Source organism: Centruroides sculpturatus, unplaced genomic scaffold (genome assembly GCF_000671375.1).
Source record: "Centruroides sculpturatus isolate CEXI.00-Female unplaced genomic scaffold, Cexi_2.0 scaffold843, whole genome shotgun sequence".
In the NCBI taxonomy this organism is placed as follows: domain Eukaryota; kingdom Metazoa; phylum Arthropoda; class Arachnida; order Scorpiones; family Buthidae; genus Centruroides; species Centruroides sculpturatus.
Genome location: NW_019385174.1, coordinates 166,650 through 188,041, shown reverse-complemented (window position 1 = coordinate 188,041; position 21,392 = coordinate 166,650). Strand labels below are relative to the sequence as shown.

Below are 21,392 nucleotides of genomic sequence, written 5' to 3'. Positions count from 1 at the left end.
AAGTTAAAATAGTGTATGAAAGAATAAGTAAAATTATCTTAATAACTAAAAAGGCTTAATAATCAAACGTATACAACTAATTAATACTATTATATTGACAACTTTTAATTTGTAGCTATGTATTTAAGCTTGTATTTATTACCTGTTACAATATTATATTTAACATTTAATTATTTTACCATGCCATCAGCAAGTGTGATTGTTTGGAATCAAAAATAATTTTCATATGGCAAATTTAACTGGAAGAGTAATAATGTTATCACTCTTAAAGAGAGTAATCAGAGTAGGTCTGTGTGACTTGAACAACTTGATACAAGTCACATGATAACTATTGGTGTACCTTTGTTTTCATTTGTTGCTAGTGTGATAATATAGCCAATTAACTTATCATAGGGTTACCAAATAACCAGATGCAAAAGGAGGACAATTCCTGTAGGAAAAAGTCAAAAAGTAGGACACACAGGACACAAAAATATCAGTCAGACAAATAGTCACCACCTGAAGCAAACCTCAGTGGAGGTCAAACATTCGTGAAGTTAGTTATGGAGACAACACTGTTATAAAAAGGTTTCGTGGATTGTTAGGACACAAAAATTTTTGTAAAAAAAAAGTATTGTTTATTGAACCTTTACAAATGCCAATGAAACACATACTTAATTGTTTGTTTTAATTAAGGTTGCTGCATGAAATTATATTTTTCTGGTGTGCTGACTCTATTTAGTTGTTTGTTTCTTAAGATTTCATCATAAAATTCTAAACAATTATGATTGTTGAATTTCACCATAACCAGACTTTTTACTGTTTCAATTGCCATTCTGTTTCATTCATCTGTCCACTGAGATTCCACCAGACTAAATACTCTTTCAGTGGTGGCATTGTGTACGGGAATTGAAAACATGTATTGGCAAATTTTAAGCAATTCAGAATTGTCTGTTGCTTAAAAAAACCAAGCCATTTTTCACTTTTTCATTTAAATTAGAATTTTCTTTTAAATGATTTTCCAAAGAACTATACTGATTTACACCCTTTGAATCATCAACTGCAATATTCCTTTCATTTAGATATTCAATACTTCCATAACATCCTCCCAGACAGGGATTTTTGTAAGTCACATCCAATTAAAAACTTTGAATGGCAAAAATTGAACAGTCCAATGATTTAAGTATTCCAGTCCAGTTTGATACATAATTAAGCAATTTCTTTTTAGATTTTGGCATTCTTTCTCCAATTCTGCATTTTTCTTCAGAATTTTATTCACTGTCAATGGGAGAAAATTTGTTTCTAACCTAACTTTTAAAATATCAGAAACTTCTTCCAAAATAGACATTATTTCTATAATACAATTAGATTCTTTTTCCATTTTTAAAAGACTTTGGTGAAAACTGTAGGCTAATGAATGTACAAACATTAAATGTGCTTCATTTAATGGGTTTTCAAAGAATGATTTAAGCACAACTGGATAGAACACAAACTCAATAGATAAATAACTATGAATAAAACACACCTTTAATAATCCAGCTAATAAAAATTAATAAAGTAAAAACGTTTTCAATCCTTTCTTAACGAACTTCTTCAGTTACCATAACATAGAATAAATCGAACACAAAAAAGAACGTAAATACAAAATTAAAATATAAATAACGGAAAAGTAGCTATGCTGATAAAATAAATGAAAAATATAAATTAAGCCGAAAAAAATGTCCTTAACAAAATAAAAATAAATAAAGTCATTAATTCTTGTAAAAGGATTGCCATGCGGTAGGCAAAGAGTCCGCATTCCTATGGTTGATACAAGTAGTTTTCCTGTGTGCATTAAAGATCTCTAATTTTTCCAGATATTTCATTGTATGTAAATTTGTCATAGGTTTAATTATTTCCGCTCGATCCCAATGGACTCGAATGTCGTGTCGTGTCGTGTTGTGTTGCATAAGCCGACAGCATGGTGTTGTCAAGTTTCTTATTAATCATATATTTATGCTCTTTGATATGTTGCTGCAAGTTGCACATTGTTGCGCCCACGTAGACAAGATCCAAATTAAAACGCTGATCGTGTAATGGTATAGAATAGATCCCTGATGCTGATTTCCAGTCATAACGCTTCTTATCATTTCTTAATAGCTTGAAATCTGTAGGATTACGTCGATGCATAAAGAAACGGCCAAGGCAAAATCATTAGCCTTGGCCGTTTCTTTATGTATTTGTCTCAAAAATGGGACATAATTTAAAACCATCCTTTGTCTGCGGTCTACTGCAACACAACACAACATTCGAGTCCATTGGGATCGAGCGGAAATAATTAAACCTATGACAAATTTACATACAATGAAATATCTGGAAAAATTAGAGATCTTTAAGGCACACAGGAAAACTACTTGCATCAACCATAGGGATGCGAACTCTTTACCTACCGCATGGCAATCCTTTTACAAGAATTAATGACTTTATTTATTTTTATTTTGTTAAGGGGCATTTTTTCGGCTTAATTTATATTTTTCATTTATTTTATCAGCACAGCAGTGGCGTGCCGTCATTAGAAGCGTTGGAAGCGCCGCTTCCCACGTATTCTCTAAAAAATAAACAAATATTAATTTTAATTATATGAAAATAATCGCACAATATTTTATTATAACTGCATTATGTATCTTATTACAAATTTCTATACTACACGTTAAAAAAAATTGCTATTGTATATTAGAATATTAGTGGCGGAGTGAAATCTCCTGTATTTGCAGATTACGAAAAGCCAGATTTGCGCATGCGCTTTACAGAGCACCAACCTCACCCGGTTTAGCCGGAAAAGCCTACGACCTTGGGTAAAAGCTGCACACATATAAAGCTTTCAATTCTATCAAGGACCGGTTCTGGGCTGTTAGCCGTTTGCCCACTAGATATTTCGATTACGTGAATAACGAGTAGATTTATAACTTAACCCAACCGATAAGAATTTACTGGTATGTTTTTACGATAGTTCTGTATAGTTGACAGGAGTTAAAAAAATCCATTAAAATATTTGATATATTTATTCCGCTTTCCGATTTTATATTACTCACGGATTTCGATGTTAAACCAGTGATATTACGATTTCGTACATCCCATCTTTAAGGGGATGTAGAAAAAAACGTGTACAATTCTTGTATAATGTTAAAAAATTAACTGTTACTTTGGTAGCATCATTTACAACTAAATTTAATGAATGAGAGAGATGCACGAGGTACAGAAAAAGCTCTAGAATTTATTTTCCTTAAATTTACGATTTATGTATCCGTTTGTCATAAAAATTTGTCTTTCCACTTTTTCCCGAGACTACAAATATTCGAGTACAAAGTAACTGGTTTCGACTTATTTCTACTTAAGAAGTAGTTAAATAATTAAGCGATTAGGGAATTGGGGACATAAACAAAACCCTGATGAAAGAGCCGGAATATTACTTAAACAAAAGCTTAACCGAACCAATCTATAGCCGAGTACAGTGGGGACTGATTTCTTCGAAATACTGTATTAGATGTAATAAAGACAGAAATTTTTCCAGTTCGACGAGAGTGACCGAAAAGTTGTAAATTTTGGAAATTTCCGTGGACAACACCTGGTCCTAAAACGAATTAGTTAGAAAACAAACGACGGACAATCTATTAAGTTTAACATATTTAGACTTTTACAGCTATGGTGAGAAACGTTTAAAATTTACAAGAACCCTGTCGCGTCTTTTGAGGTATATTAGTGATGCGACAAAAGAAACATTTGACATTGCCAAATCCCGAGGGTATCGGCACCCTCGGGATTTGGCAGCCCGCGTGCATGTACAGTACACACCGCACACCTAGCAGGACCGTCTCTGATTCCACTCGTAGGGAGCTATTTGACTAAGTGGTTAAGATTTAAAGAGTAAAGAATATTTTATGTTATTTTCATGTACGTTTCATTACAAAGTTATATTTAATTATAATTTTCTTTAAAAGTATATTCATACAATTGAAGAATATTTTGTACCAGGTATGTATATCCACCACACATTTTATTTCACCAAGTAAGTTTTTATAATTTTATTTTTAATTTTAGCCCTTATATCGTGGCTAGCGATTCGGAATGTAATTGCGATATTGAAAATTTATTTTAAAAAAGTTTTGGCTCGAGATCATATAATGAAAAAGAAAACATTATTAAAAGAGAACGGCCAATGCCTAAGTTAAATATAAACGCTTCAATAAAAAAATTTGTTCGATATTTTCACGATAAAATGGCTCTGTAAATGCATAAAAATGCATTTACAGAGTGAAATTAGTGTGTGGAATAAGAATGGCTTTGACAATTTAGCTGGCAAAAGACACGAAAAATCGTCGATTCTTTCGTATTTGAAGCAATTTGGAAATCGAAGCGGAATAGAATTTAACATTAGTAAATAATATAAAATAAATATTGAAAATTGTAACGAGATAATTATGGGTAATAGATATATTATATCTAAATAAATAGATGTTATATTTTTATGAAAGCAAGAATTGGCATTTAGAGGGCATATGGAATATATTGGATCTAATAACAGAGGTAATTATAATGAACTTGTTTATTAAGTACGTCAGATAATTAATCTATTAAAAATACGTTTAAAGAAAGAATTAACTGATTGCCCCTGGATGTCGGCTTCTTACAGAAACACAGCTTCCCTATCATCAAATGTCACGGCACGCCCCTGCAGCACAGCTACTTTTCCGTTATTTATATTTTAATTTCGTATTTACGTTCTTTTTTGTGTTCGATTTATTCTATGTTATGGTAACTGAAGATCGTTAAGAAAGGATCAAAAACGTTTTTATTTTATTAATTTTTATTAGCTGGATTATTAAAGGTGTATTTTATTCATAGTATATTTATCCAGTTGGTTCATTATATAAGTATAGATAAATAACTTTATAGTGGCTCATACATTTCTATTACTTGTGGGATTACTGGATATAAGGATAACCAACAGGTCTTGGAATGACTAAGAATTTGCTTATATCCAACTTTGACAAAAGAACAAAATTCTTTTAACTTTTCAACCTGAAAAGTTAAAAGAATTTTGAATAAATAAATAGAGAAGTGTTTAGAAATATTTACAAGAATGCTCTCAATATCAATGGGTAAAGAATCTACAGCATGTTGAATACAATTATCTACAATATTCACTGTACATCTGCTACCTTCTAAATGTGTAATGTCTTGTCTTAGCAATGCAAACACATTATTTTTTCCAACATGTCCACACGACCCAAAATTTGTGTTGCAGTTGTCTTCCCCAAAAGCAACACATTTTTGTGAACAATTAATCTTTCTCAGCGTATTTGTTAACAAGTCCTTGATAGCTGCTTTTTTGTTTGAGACTGATGTCATCTGGACAAGCTTATGTTCAATTCCAATAGTTTTGTGATTAAAATAATGAATTATAACTGGAAATATCTTTACATCCTTGTGATTACTAACATCAGTTGCAATTCCTATGAATGGAATATTTTCTAACTCTTCTAATGTCTTTTCTAATGAATAGGGTGCCAAAACACCTTTTAATCAAAGCTTCTGTCTTGGTTCTGGCAGAAGAAATTCGGGTTGCCACCTTCGAGTCATTGAAAATTTTGGAATTCAATTTATTTATGCAATCTACAGATTTAAAGTTGAAATGATATACGGCTGTGTGGTAAGCTAATGTTAATTCAGTAGCAGCAATCTTCTCCTCTAATTTGGAATTGTGTGGTGCAATAAATTTCTCAATCCGAACATTACTTCCAGTCGATGTAATATTTTTCTTATGACGATCTGTTTTTAGATGTTGCTCTAATGATGTCTTCCCTTTATAAGCAATATTCAGAGTTTGGTTACAAATTTGAAAAATGCTTCATCTTTGTTAGTAGCTTTGAACATTTTAAAGCTTTTTTGAAGCTTTTCATTAAATTTACATTTTCATTTACTACTCATTTGATTCTAAGATAATAAATATTTTGAATTAAAGTTTTAACGAGTGATGGGAATAAAAAAATTAAATTTTAGCTTACTTCTGCACTTCACTTGCAACTGAACACATCATTTTACAGTGGAATTTGAAGAGGCCATTGAGCCGTACCTGCTGAGTAAAAAGTTGGTTAAGCCGGTCACAGATTACATCCACAAGTAGTGTTGTCGTCATGCCGGAGGAATGGTACCAGACTGGGAAGGTGTCCAATGGTTATTGTCATGAGTTCATTTTACAGAAATATATACAAGGGTTATAGTTACATCGACTGTATGTTTGGAGCACATGGTGAGGTGAAAGTCTGAACAGAAATATATCTATGTGGACAGGTGGATGTGGGAGACTACATTTCACCCATCTACCCTACAAGTGACACATGGATCACTTACAAAAGTAGGACATTTGCTGTTATTGTTTATTATTTGTTTATTTAAAGGAGGGAGGACAGAGGACTGAAGGTCAAATTGTAGGACATGCCCTCCCAAAGTAGGATGTTTGGTAACCCTAACTTATCATCTATATATTCATCTCCTAATTCCAGAAATCTTTCATATTTGGACATTTACACTGTTGCAAGTGATATTGTAACAAATCAATAATGTCTTTCTAATCCAATAATGATTCTTCAGATAAATTCAGAAAATCTAATAATAGCAACATGAGTTTTTATGATCTCCACATTCATCATTAAATGATGCCATATTTAGGGCAGTTGCTACTGCTATTGCTTTTCACCAGAGCAGAAAGTTCTCAGAGTACAGTTACTTTCAGTGACTCTACAAGAACTTTAGAGCAGCCAGTCAAGTTTGTCAATAATAAGCCACTTTTGGCCGTGACAAGTCAAGAGTTTGTAAGTTAAATCTGAGACTGACTGTATAATAATTCTGGATTTTAAACTTACTATTAATTGTTTAATTTCTTTTCTAGATTTGGGAATAATTCATTTTAATTATTAAATGTCTAAAAGTTTTATTGTTGATGCACAAAGAAAGCAAGTAAATAACAGTGAGAATTTACTCAAATTATATGATGATAAACTTTTCATTCTCAACAAAGAATTTCTTCTGCATATTATAGGCAGAAAATTACAGTAATATTATCAAGATGTCATCAACACTGCAAAGTTTCATTGTCCATTTCAATACTTAACATTTAACACCTTTTATTGCTGAGAATACTTTATTTAAACACAAACGTTTTCAGCCTAATGGAATAGGCCATCTTCAGGTGAATTATTAATCTTCAGGCTTTAGCGATGTGGCTAAAGTCCATCCAGGCGTTTCGATAGAATAGGTCCGAATTTGATCCTACCTCGGTGATAGTAGTTCCGATCTCGCCCACGTGTTCCACGTCCTTTGTTCGTCGGACAAGATTAACGAGGAGACTGATTCCTTGGAAATACCATATTTTATTTCCCCGCGACTACAGAATATTTACAGAGGTCTAAGTTAAATTACTGTACAAATATGCGTTCGTCGTCAAGCTGACTCCGAAAGGTTGGCGTAACAAAAGCGAAGGTCGGCGTACGGAAGTGTCTCTCCAGATCGGTGTCCGAGGACCAAGTGAGGTCAGAGGGGAAAGGTCAAGCGGTGGCGCCCTCTGCCCTACAAGGCTAATTATTAATTTTAGATTTTAATTTAAAAATTATAGTTTTCATATTGACTATAAATATTTGCAAATTTTAGTTTAATTTAGGATTTAAAATATTTAATAATAAATCATAGCTTTCTATGGGGAAGTATATGAATTGATATATAAGGATAGGCATATGCCTCTGTGCCTGGCATTACCAGGGAGGAAGGGCTAAGGTCCTTTGTAATGGAAAAGTTAGTAAAAATGCTAAATATAGGAAAAATAATTTAACTGTGGAGTTAACTACTGACTTAATGGATTATAACAAATGTATATAAATTATTATGTAGGCCTAAGTATTAAAAGTAAAAATTTATTAAACTATAGTGATTTATATTAAATTCCAACTAGGGATCCCCTTTATATTAGATCTGGTTATGCTACTGCCTGTATGGAAATCTGATTCTGCTACTGTCATTACAAAACATAGGCATTTAAAAACAAAATTGGTATGGCTGTATTTATTGAACAATGTATACTGTATATTTAAATTATATATTAATGAGATTATGAGACACTTTCAAATTTTGCATAATTTTGTCATGGAAATTTAGGACTGCTTGCAAATTCTCATCAAAATATACTTATATGTGTCCATAATAATGACAAATTTAATTTGTTTAATTAATTTAGTATATCATAAATGTAATGCAACAACAAAAAATTTAAAATTGCAACTTATTCAAATTAAATAAGATTAAATCCAATTATTTTTTTTAATGAATAGCTTAAAAACTGTATGGAGAATAATCAATACTCTATGTAGTCTGTAGGTCAAAGATTACCTAAAGCAGTTTTAGTCTACTATAATCTCTAGTCTATAAACAAACAGACATTTTGCTAATCAAGAAGTTTAGCATTGTATGTTCACAGATTTATCAATGATGATATTCAAATTACATAAATAAACAAAAAAAAACTAGGAACATATCTTGAAACTCAGTACAAACATTTTCAACCATGTTGAATGCTCATCATTAGGTTTATCTAGCTTGAATCACAAACTATAAAAATTGGAACATCTATTCAAATCCTATGGAATACAGACTATGATTTGTTTTGAAGTTATCATCACCGACTATGATAAACATGCTATTTAAAATATAACAAAAATACAATAAAAATATAAGATCAAAAACTGCCCACAGTGCATAACAGTCTGATGTTAGGATATTTTGTAGTAGGATTTCCATGTGATACTCTCCATGTGTTTGTAATTGACTACTTTGCAGTTTAGGGACATTGTAAAAATTTCAAGATGTGATTGGCTTTGTGTCATCCACGTGTATATTGTCGGTCTCTGCTGTAAAAAAAAAAAAAAAAAAAAAAAAAAACAGAATTTACAGTTATTTTACAGATAAAGGCCACTCGTTGAATCTCCTTAGTATGAGAACAAAATTTCCTTCTAGAAGTTCAGGAATCCACTCTCAACCATTTTGGCCACGTAGTTCACTGATGAGCTCAGAGAACAATATTAGTCTTATCCGGTTATACACCCAAAACACTCAGTCTAATGATATTAATAATTTATCATGATGTGTAACTTACTATGATACAATCCAATTGCTTCTTGAGTGATTTGCTATGAGTTGTCCAAACCAGGTCATGTCCCACTTTCTTCCTACTTCACTCCCCACTCCAACAAGCCTCTGTACGTCTGACCCAAGTCCCAGTTAGGAGAAAGAATAGTTTGTCTGCACATGGGAAGACAATTTATACATCCCGCCATCATGCTAAGTCACCCCCTTCACGTGGTCATCATATGACCAATCATTGCATGGCAGGCAGTGCCACCCAAAAAGGTGGTTCTACAAAAATGGAAAATATTAACATTTCTTCATTTACACAATTACAATTTCAGGCACAGACTAATGGAACATATTACCCAAAGGACATAAACATATACAAAAGTCATATGGAAAATATGTATATAGTGACGCAGCACAACACTATGTAGTCTCCCTGAATCCTATAGCATATTAGTGACTGCCTTGGAGAGATGATCGTGTTGTATATGCACGTGGTGAAAAATGAGTCTAACAAAGAGATATGATAAGACAAAGGAAATTCTTTAATTTTTTACCAGTATTCAATAAGTTTACAGGATTTCATTTGGATTCTGACAACTCCTTGAACAAAATGTCTAGAATATTAACTCAAACAGGAACATTAAGCGGATTCTTGCGACAAAGGAACAGCTTTACAAAAATATGCGGCGTTACAAAATTAAGCATGACAAACTTACAACTAATTATCTAGGAACTGCTTATTCTATAGGGAAGGATAGAGGGAGTATTTGACAGGGTAGAACCGAATGTGAATGGATACCCAACTTAGCTAGTAACTTTATGATCGAAGTTGTATCTTAGATCTCTGTGCTGGACGACATGAAGTCCGATGATCACAGAGTTCGAACTTTTCCTTTCTCTCCTCGGGTTTCCCGATAAGCTTCTGGAGGGGTTCTCACATTAGCATACTTCTAGGGTTCTTCTCTCGTGTCTGCTCTTAAACCTACTTGTTCTTGCTCTCTTCTTGGCAATCTCCGCGAAATACATCTTCTCAGCTCAACGTCTCCACTAAAAGTGACCCCTCTATCTTCCTTTTAGCACCTCAGGGCTAACCCGCTCCTTTTGTCTTTCAAGTTGGCACCCACAGAGAGAAGTTTCCAGAAGGGAGAGTACAAGAGAACAAAGGACAGAGAAAGAATGGGAAATGAAATATAAATATATATATATATATATATATATATATATATATATATATATATATATATATATATATATATATATATATATATATATATATATATATATATATATATATATATATATATATATATATATATATATATATATATATATATATATATATATATATATATATATATTTATACATAAAATTACATTATAAAACTATGGCATATGACCACAATCGGAAGCAGATTTAACTATGGACAATATGATTGTCCACAGTTAAATCTGTCTCACCAACGTATTGAATCCAGTACTGCAAATGTAGTCATATTGAAAACCACTGATAACAGTAATACAAACAAACTTATGGTGGGTCCAAATAAAGACAAAATATCTATATATCAGTTTTGTTGAAAAAAAGAGCATTTAAAGAGTGAATGTTGGAAGCTAAAAAGAAAGAATGCTATCTCTGGAGGCAAAGTGAAGAGCAAAATGGCTTAGAGCAACAAATCTGTCCTACAAAAGATGAAACATCAACATCACTTATTCTGAACAAACAGCAATGAAGCAAATTAGGTCAAATTCAAGAACCAAATACTGCATGGTATATAGGTTCTGGAGCAATATCACAAGTGACAAGTCATTTTTCTCCAAACTACAACCAACACATGACAATATTTATCTCGCCAATGGCAATAAAATTCCATCTGAAGGAATTGGTGCATCACACAAACTAATTCTATAAATTGTATCACATTAGCTGATTAGCTGATGTGTTACATGTGCGTTCATTAGATGGCAGTCTGGTCATGCGACTCACTGAAAGTAAACATGGATATAAAATGACATTCAAAGATAATATGTGTTTTGTCAGTTATAAAGACAAGATTATAGCTACAGCTAAGTTGGATATTAAATTGTTTGAATATTCAAATTTGTAATTTTGCATTCACATGTGTACCACAACCATATACAGCTTACTAAATTGCTTTTTAGGGGTTTTGGGGATATGATGTCAATTGCTGCACACTTCTATAATTTTTTTGAAGATATTTCAATTTAATTTCAATTTGTTCTGTATTCCATCCATGTGCCTTGGATAATTTGAAAGTCCGTTTGAAAATCGAATGTTTGAAAATTAATTGTATTCAATTTCTTTTTTGTCTGAGAATGGTGGCTGTAAGCTATTGAAAGTACTAGAGAGTATGTCTTAATTATAAATTGTGATTATAATGTTGCAACACAATAGAGTTAATTATTTTAAAAACCATCACTTACAAAGCAAAACTCATCAGTAGAGGCTTTAACAGTGATATGGAGAGGAATTCGATGAAACTTTTGCTCCTGTTGTCAAACATGAAATCATTTGACTACTCCTTGCTGTTGATGTATATCAAGGACTAGAAATGAGACATCTCAATGTAAAATCAGCCATCCTCAATGATGACTTGGAGGAAGAAATATACATGGAACAACATAGGATTTCATAGAAAATGGACAAGAAAATCTAGTACTCAAGCTGAATCATAGCATCTATAGTTTAAACAATCCACAAAAGTATGGAATAAGAAAGCCAATGCTGCATTAAAAGGCCTGGGGTTTGTCAAGCAAAGCTGATCCAAGTTTATACTCAAGAACAGAAAAGGATGGTTTGTTAACATATATCCTTCTATATGTTGTTGACATTCTAGTTGCAAGCAAGTATGCTGAATACATTGACAATAAAGGCAAACGCCTTAAATTTTGAAACCAAGGACCTTGGCAAAGTATCCTGCTATCCTGGGATCCAAATTGAGAGGGAAGAAGATGGTACATTCCTTCTGCAACAACAATCCAAAAAAGATGCTCAACATGTATAGAATGATGGATGCCAAACCTGCTACTGCCCCAATGGAGATGAACTGTCAATGCCGTTTTGATAGGCTAAGTAAAACATTACTGAATTTCAAACTATTGGTTTGCTTCTATATATTGCTACAGTATCAAGACCAGATGGGAATTCTTTGTTGACGAGTAAGTGAACCTACTGAACAAGACTTTGTGGCGATTGAGGTTGCCAACAAAAGAGTTCAAGTAGCACAATTGAATAGGAGTCCGTACTCTAGACGAGGAGTCGACAAAAGGACGAAGGCACGTGTTCGAATCGGTGTTTTAAAACCTCCGAACTCCCTCTGGTGGCGATCGGACGAAGTTCGGAATTGGTCGCCACAGTACTCCCCCCAAGTGCCGAAGGCACGAGGAGCTAGAGGAAGCGAGGATTGAAACGGACTCGACGTCCTGAGCGGGTGGTCGTCGATGAGGTGGCCGGGGTGTGAAGCAACGTGTCTGTTGGAACTGGCNGCCACAGTACTCCCCCCCAAGTGCCGAAGGCACGAGGAGCTAGAGGAAGCGAGGATTGAAACGGACTCGACGTCCTGAGCGGGTGGTCGTCGATGAGGTGGCCGGGGTGGGAAGCAACGTGTCTGTTGGAACTGGCTGAACCGGAGTGTGCGACGTTGTGGTTGGTGGTGGGACGTCGGGATTTGATCCGGCTTCGGGCGGTGACGAGAATGCAGGCTTTAACCGATCGATGTTAATAGCTGATGTTCGTCCGTCGATTCGGACTTTGTATACCGTTCCCTGCCGAGACATCACTTCGTATGGTCCATCGTAGATTGGTTGAAGTGGCTTGCGAATTGCGTCACGACAAATGAATACGTGACTGCAGGTGGACAGTTCCTTGTGTATGAAAACTATACGTTTTGAGTGTGCGGACATCGCTACTGGCCGCAACTTCCTCATGGTTTCGCGGAGCTGACCGACAAAGGAAGTTGGGTCAATCACCGAGCTTGACTCTGTAGCGAAGAACTCTCCGGGGAGTCGTAGATGGGTTCCATAAACCATCTCTGCTGCTGTAGCGTTGATTCCGTCTTTGATGGTAGAGCGCAAACCCAAAAGGATAGTCGGGAGCACTTCGGTCCACCTCTCGGTAGCGTGGCACTTAAGAGCTGCCTTGAGTGGACGGTGTAGACGCTCGACCAGACCGTTGGAGGCTGGGTGGTAGGGAGAGGTGCGAATACGCTTCGAACCGAGTAAGCTGGCTAGCGCTTGAAAGAGGGCTGATTCAAACTGCCTACCTTGGTCTGTGGTGATCTGTTTCGGTACGCCAAAGCGGGCGACCCATCTGGAGTAGAATGTTCTCGCTATTGTTTCCGCTGAGATGTCTGGTATTGGGAATGCTTCTGGCCAACGTGTAAAGCGATCCACACAGGTCAGACAGTAAACGGATCCATGAGATGGAGGTAGGGGTCCAATGATGTCAATGTGGACGTGCGAGAATCGTTCGTCTGGCATGGACAGATTAGCGAGCGGGGCGGAAGTGTGACGAGTAACTTTGCACCACTGGCACTGTAGGCAGGAGCGAGTCCAAGCGGTGGCGTCGGCTTTCATGGAAGGCCAGATAAATCTCTGCTGCAAGAGCTTAATCGTAGCTCTGATGCCGGGGTGTGAAAGGTTATGCAGCATGTTAAAGATTTCTCTGCGTAATGGTGATGGTATATAAGGGCGTACTGTCCCCGATGAGACGTCACAATAGAGCTGGCAGGTAGAGTCGTCGACCGTAAGCCGGCTGAAAGACAGCCCTGTGGCGTTTGGCTTGTCTAGCGCTGTCGTGTCGTTGTTGAATGGCGAGTTCTTTGTAGTCGATCTGCGACGGCGTGTTTATCGCAGCTATACGGGATAGAGAGTCTGCAACTATGTTGTGAGAACCCTCTATGTGACGTATGTCCGTAGTGAACTGCGATAAAAAATCGAGGTGTCGAAGCTGTCTTGGAGAGGCTTTGTCGGGGCGTTGCCGAAATGCGAAAGTTAGCGGCTTGTGATCAGTAAACAGGATGAAGTCACGACCTTCTAACATGTGGCGGAAGTGTTTTACGGCCGCGTAGGCGCTCAGTAACTCACGATCGTAAGTACTGTAGTTGCGCTGTGCGGCCGACAGCTTATTGGAGAAGAAAGCGAGCGGTTTCCATGACCCCTGGAACTTCTGTTGTAGGACGGCGCCTATAGCCGTGTCCGAGGCGTCGACCATCAGTGCAAGTGGCCTCGCGGCTGATGGGAAATTCAACACAGCGGCATTTGCGAGCGCTTCTTTGCATTGTGAAAATGCACGCCGCGCTTCCGGAGTCCATACGATTTTTGTATCGTCGTTTTTCTTGCTTCCGGACAGAAAGGAGTTGAGCGGTGCTTGCGTGTGCGCGGCTTTGGGCAGAAAACGTCTGTAGAAGTTTAACATTGCCAGAAACCGGCGCAGCTCTCGGATGGTAGAGGGTTCAGGAAATTTTCGGATGGCTGAAACCCTTTCCGGAAGAGGACTCACGCCCTCCGCTGAAATCTTATGGCCGAGGAAAGACACAGTCTGCTGTCCTAGTGAGCACTTAGAAGGATTTAAGGTTACGCCGTATTCGAGAAAACGTTGGAAAACTTCTCGGAGGTGTCGTGTGTGCTCTTCTTTGCTCTTGGATGCCACTAGCACGTCGTCAAAGTAAGGTACGCAGTAATCCAGACCATGGAGAACTTGATTGATGAATCTCTGGAAGGTCTGGGCTGCATTACGGAGACCGAACGTCATCACCGGAAATTCAAACAGCCCAAAAGGTGTTGTGACTGCTGTTTTCGGAATGTCGTCTGGATGGACGGGCACCTGATGGTAGGCTCTGGCGAGGTCAAGTGTAGAGAAGATTGTAGATCCCTCTACCACTTGTGTGCAGTCCTGGATGTGTGGGACTGGATACCTGTCAGGCACCGTAACGGCATTTAGGCGGCGATAGTCTCCGCAGGGACGCCAGTCGCCATTACGCTTGGCGACCAAGTGAAGTGGGCTTGCCCACGGACTCTTAGATGGGCGGCAGATGCCTTGCTGTAGCATGTAACTGAACTCTGCCTTAGCTGCTTTGAGCTTGTCCGGGGGAAGGCGTCTCGGTCTGCAAAACACTGGTGGACCTGTAGTCTCAATATGGTGAAAAACGGAAGCCTTGCCGCTTCTCGTTGCTATTAACGAGGGATTCGTGATCGAGGGAAATTCGGCCAGCACTCGCTGGAAGTCAGAATCTCCGTGTATGGTGGTGATGGTGAGATTTGCCGTTGGTTTGGGACGTTCAGTGCCTCTAGACTTCAGCTGCGTGGCTGCATCTATGAGGCGGTTTTTTCGTGCGTCCACCAATAGGTCGAAGTGAGTTAGGAAGTCTATGCCAATAATCGGTTGAGTGACGTCTGCGATGATGAAAGGCCATGGAAAGCTTCTTCGCAGGTTAAAATCCAGCGTTAGCAGCTTGGTGCCGTAAGTTGGGATTTTCGTGCCATTGGCAGCAAAGAGAACTAACTTCCCAGGGGTTTTTGCTTGCAGTGAGAGAGATTTAGGAATCACTGAAACATCTGCGCCAGTGTCAACCAAAAAACTCAAGTTTGTAGATGGGTCGGCCATAAATATTCGGTCAATCGAGCGGTCGCAACTGTTGGCCCCAGACGGCCGCTCTGCTAGTTTCCCGACGGCTGAAAAGAGCAGGGAGGTGTGCATTTCCTGGCTCTCTCTCCGAAGTTGGTGTGGTAAAAGCATTGATTGTTCATCGGTTCTTTGTACCGGCGGTAACGGTCTCGGGACTGGCTACGTTTTCGGGGGTGGAACGTTGGACGACTATTCATCTCACGTGGTCGCTCACGATGCACTATGGCTGCTAATTCTGCTACTTGATTGGTAAGCTGCTCAATTTGAAATTCTAACGAGGATGGGTGCGTTAACTGTTGACTCGAAGTGGAATTTACACTTTGCGTGATGGTTAGGTCCGAGATTTTGTCGGCTATCGTAGCTAGTTGGGGTAGGTCCTCGCTTAGCGCGGCAAGAATACTTTGAGTGTTCGCTGGTAATCTTGATAGCCACAAGGACTTTAATAGTGGTTCCCCAACCGCCTCGCCGGCGAGAGCACGCATACAATTTAACAGTTGTGACGGGCGCTGGTCTCCTAACTCCAAGCCTTGCAGGAGTGTGCGAATCTTTGATTCTTGGCTTTCCGAGTGTAGCTCAATGAGGCGTTTCTTGAGGGCCTCGTATTTTTCGCTGGCCGGTGGATGTAGAATTAAGTCGCTGACTGAGTTGAGCACCTCGGACTCAATTGCTGAAATCACTTGGTTGAATTTTGTGGAGTCTGTGGATATCCCAGAGATGGCAAATTGTGCCTCGAGTTGCGTGAACCATAATGTCGGATTCGGCTTCCAAAACGGCGGAGGCTTAACAGCGACTCGAGTTACGTTGACGGCCATTGTTTCTGGCTGGTCGCTGAGCGGCATGCTGATTTCCAGAACAAAGGATGAGAGCCCAAAAAAAATCGGTAAAATGTGAAACGCACGAATTGTTCGATAGCCGGGCGTACGAGTAGAGAGTTCCGATGAGCGAGAAAAAAAAATGATACGCTTACCTAGCGTAGGTGCGGGAAGTTACTCGACCTTTGTTCTGTGGCCATGTGGTTGCTCCAAAAAATATCACAAAATAAAATATGCGGTGAATCTGATTATGCGGATGGAACAAAAATCGTTGAAATTAATGGCGTGAATGTCCAGATGAAATTGGATTGAGGTTGAATCACGTCCGGCTCACCAATGTGGCGATTGAGGTTGCCAACAAAAGAGTTCAAGTAGCACAATTGAATAGGAGTCTGTACTCTAGACGAGGAGTCGACAAAAGGACGAAGGCACGTGTTCGAATCGGTGTTTTAAAACCTCCGAACTCCCTCTGGTGGCGATCGGACGAAGTTCGGAATTGGTCGCCACAACTTAATGCAGTAAAACTTATAAGCACTATCTTTTGGTACAGTATGAACCAAAGCTGCAGTGGATGCTGATTGGAGCAATGAGAGACATGATAGAAAATCTACATACATCATCATGCTGGGTTTCAACAACATATAATGGTTGAGTAAGAAGCAAGCTATGGTTGCCAAAGCTGAATATATATTGGCTGCATATGCATGTCAAGAAATCATTTGGCTATGTCAGATCCTATCAGATATGCAGATATTGATGTCAAGTGCAACTACAATTTTTGAAGACAATCAAGGTTGCATTGAAATGCTGAAATCTGACAGATCAAGTGCATGGACAAAACACATTGATATCAAGTGTCATTTGCTATGTGACCTGTGTGAGAAGAAAATCATTGAAATGAAATGTTTGACAGAACTCATGATTCCAGATGTGATGGCCAAACCTCTTCCTACGGATAAATTGAAATGATTTTCAAATGCTGTGAATTTGGGATTATGACTTTATTCAGCAAGAAGGGGTGTTGGCTATTATTACAGTATTATGCTTCATGTTGTAATGATAAAATTTATGTTTATTTTATTTATTGGTTTAATTTATCTGTTTTTAAGTTTGTGTTTGTTTCTTGGGTTTTGTTGTAAAGTTTAATTATCCCGTACTGTAATGGTGAAGCTAGATTGGTTAGTTTTTTTTTTTCTATTTACATCCAATTTATTATTGAAATGTCCATGTCTACCAAAATTTTACATGACCTGGTTTACCACAAAACTACAATATTAATCCATTTGTTTACTGGTCAATTTTAGAAATTATCTGAAATGAACTATTTGAGTGAATAAACCATACTTTCCAGGATCTTTGCAAACATTAAAATCAAAAAATTTTGAGATAATTTTTAATTTGATAGTTTTTGATGCTCTATGCTTAAATGTAAAATTATTTTTAATTAAGATTACAAATTATAAAATAGAGAAAATGTTTATTCCTCTTAGTTATAAACTTACAACACTTAAATTTTATCATGTTTCCTCAGTTTAATGCTGGGATTATTAGTCTGCAGATCTTATTTGAAAAATTCTGAATACATTTTAATAAATTTGTAAAAAGCATGATGATATATGTAGATTTTTTATCATGTCTCTCATTGCTCCAATCAGCATCCACTGCAGCAAGACTTACAAAACTTAAAAAACTCTGATTTGATGCTAATAAATAAAACAAAAGGCAGTAATTAACAAAAAAATGTTTGTTTATTCTTTGGTGTCTGTCTATAATCTAATTTGCTTTATCCACACATAACTATATTTAAAACTTTTTTCTTCAAAAATTATGCATTAAATAAAGAAGTGAGAATACAAATTAGCATTTTCAATAAGTTATGATGCAATATACAGATTGGGCCATTTAAGTTGCAACACTGGAAATCCCAGAGACAAAAATGTTTTAAATATCAGTTGTTTGATTGTATCAATAAAAGGGAAAGGAAACTTTGTTTATTTTGAATTTGGTGGACAACCTCAAAGTTAGTTGTAGGACACCTTGGTTTTGTAAATGACCCTAATTGTTTTTAATATCTTACTTTATGAAGAAAAACAAATTTAAATTAAATTTACTTTTACATTTTTAAATGCACAGCTAAACTGTTTACTTGAATGTCATAAAAGGTTTGTTTTTTATCCTCATGTCAATTTGCCTAAGAATTGGTCCAAAAAGTTATTTACAATATCTGTAAAAATGAAACAAGTATTCCCAATGAAAGTCGCATGCTGTCAACATTTAAATCTTTCTCTCAGATGTTTTTGTTTCTGGGATATTCTGGTGCCTCAACTTATATATTGTACATATTGACTATAAAAGTAAAGTGATTTAATAAGTGCGTTAAACGTAATTGATGAAAGTGGCAGTTCATAAGTTAAGAAAACTATATACCATCAGCCCTTATTTTTTACTGAAATTGTTGTTGTTGAAATATTTTTTAAAATTATATATGAGAAGTATAATTTGCTTATTAAATATGATGAAGTATAATTTTCTCATTTAGATATGATATTCCATATAAAGAGAGGAGTTCCAATAATCTTCCAGCATTAAAACAGCCCTTATTTCCTCTGATGGAACGTGGAGACAAGCCTCGGAAGCCTCGAGGTCCACACAGACCCAGAGTTTCAGATAATATTTCCAATCATTAAATTCTTCCAATATATTTAAATTTCTGCCAGAAGCTGCCTATAATTTAATAATTATCAGTATTCACTCAAATGAAAAACCAAAACAATAAAAATTTTCAGTTGTAAATTCATCAATTATGACATTATTGCAATTTTCAGAATTTTAATTAAAATGTATTAAATTAATATATATAAATATCATAATTTTAATAAAATTTTGTTATAAATTTCTTTTTAGATGACGAATGGTACTAAAATACCCACTAAAGCACAAAACTTCATATGAATATTTTAAAAAAAAGATTATATTGAATTTAATTTGTCAATGATTAATTTAATAAATTAAAATTATCAAATCTTTATAAAAATTTAAACTCAACAAAATAATAGCCTATAAATGCTGTGATTCTAAAAAAAGTGGGTTTCATTGTTGTTATAAAAAAAGGCAATCTTGATTATAAAATTTTAAAATAAATTTATATCACTAAGTTACATCATGCTGTTGCTTTGAAAAGTCATTTTCAATGAAGCAATTTGAGCATTAATTATATATAACATTAAGAATAGAAAATCTTTGCTAATTTTAAGAATTTAAACAGAATTATAAAGTTTCTATTCCATGTACAACCCTCGACAAATCAGAATATTTTTGATATACTAATATTTAATATTTATTGTTCATAAATACTGAAATAATTACTTTAATGACATACATTTTAAAATTTATGCTTATTGAAGAAATTTTTCTTATCATAATTTGTCAAATTTAATGTACTGTATAAGAAAAAGCAAATTTTTATTATTGATCTTAAAATATTAAATCATGTTTCTGAAGACAAATATCATCGTATACAATGATTTATTCTTATTGATTCATCTTACAACAAATCTGACCATATTCATTTCTCAATGAATATCAACTTCTTCAATGAATGAAACAAAATCAACTTTTTGGGAAAATCTTTGAAAATTTCAAAATGATTGATGTGTTACTGCAAGTGAGAATCTTTATGAATTAGTAAATACTTAAATTTACAATAATCTACTTTTCCAGTTTCTTTAAATCCTTCTAAGTATTTTAAACTTAAAATAATTTTTAATTATTTTAGGCATAAATAATTCATATACTCTAGAATCTGAAATAATTAAATTTTACAATTAGAATCTGTTTAAATTAAGAAAATCAAATATATCTGCAGCTTAATACTTTGGGGAACTACTCCAGTTGTACAAGCAACAACATAACATTGTGGTCATTATATGTCTCAATATGTTGTGATATTGCATTTATCTAAAGGCTGTTATAATGATATAATTGTATATAAAACATTTCTCTACATCTAAGTATAAAATGTTAGGACAGCAACAGTTCTTCAAAATGCAATATTCAATTCTTGAAATATTTATTTGCATTGATGTTTAAAAAATAAAATTAGGTTTACTTTACAAATTTATAATCTATTTACATTTATAAGGACTTTTTGAGAAATGTTTCAGCTTAATAACAGTTTAAAATGTCTTCTCAAAATTTGATCATATATTATTGAAATTGAAAAATGAAATAAAATGTTCAAAATGAAATAAAATAAAATAAGAAATTTTAAAATGAAATAATGAAATAAAATAAGAAATTTTAATTGGTTTCTATAAACATTTGAAATTAATGAAATATAATTAGTACATCTGCAACATCAGAAATAAAATGTTTTCCAAATTAATATTGCTCTAAGATCAATTCTCTGAACAAATTCAATATTTTATTGTAAAAATTTGAGAAATTGTTATACAATATAATTATTATTCATTTCTTCTTTCTTGAAAAATTACAAGATTTCTTTTTATATTTGCAAATTGAATTTTATTTAATAAATATAAGTATGATGATGATGATTATTATCTTTAAAGAAAGAATTTTAAAAAACTCGATTCAAATTATATATATATATATATATATGTGCATTACATTTTTAAATATATGATTATATAAGCACATTTACATAAATCACAAATATCTTTTTAAAAAATTCATTTTTACTAAAATATTTTTATTCACATATATCAACTTTAAAAAGATTTATATTATGAATATCACTTTCAAATTTTGAGCTATTCATTGTTGTTTTCATGAGC

At 35.1% G+C, this 21,392-nt stretch overlaps 2 protein-coding genes across 2 annotated transcripts in view; one reads left to right on the top strand and one right to left on the bottom strand.

The window, feature by feature from the left end:
* Positions 1–19,469, top strand: part of LOC111635745 — a 46,207-nt gene extending 26,738 nt beyond the window's left edge. The window contains exon 5 of the mRNA XM_023380812.1: positions 19,136–19,469. Coding sequence (XP_023236580.1) covers positions 19,136–19,283 — 148 coding nt within the window. The 3' untranslated portion in view covers positions 19,284–19,469. The remainder of the gene's footprint in view (positions 1–19,135) is intronic.
* On the bottom strand, positions 15,786–16,799 carry LOC111635740. The gene has a single exon (XM_023380807.1). The coding sequence runs from the start codon at positions 16,621–16,623 to the stop codon at positions 15,817–15,819; it is 807 nt and encodes a 268-aa protein (XP_023236575.1). The 5' UTR covers positions 16,624–16,799; the 3' UTR covers positions 15,786–15,816.
* Positions 19,470–21,392: the final 1,923 nt, after the last annotated feature.

What these genes read in the sequence shown, in the direction of transcription:
- LOC111635740 (XM_023380807.1), bottom strand. Translation starts at nt 16,623, where the DNA reads ATGCCGCTCAGCGACCAGCCAGAAACAATGGCCGTCAACGTAACTCGA.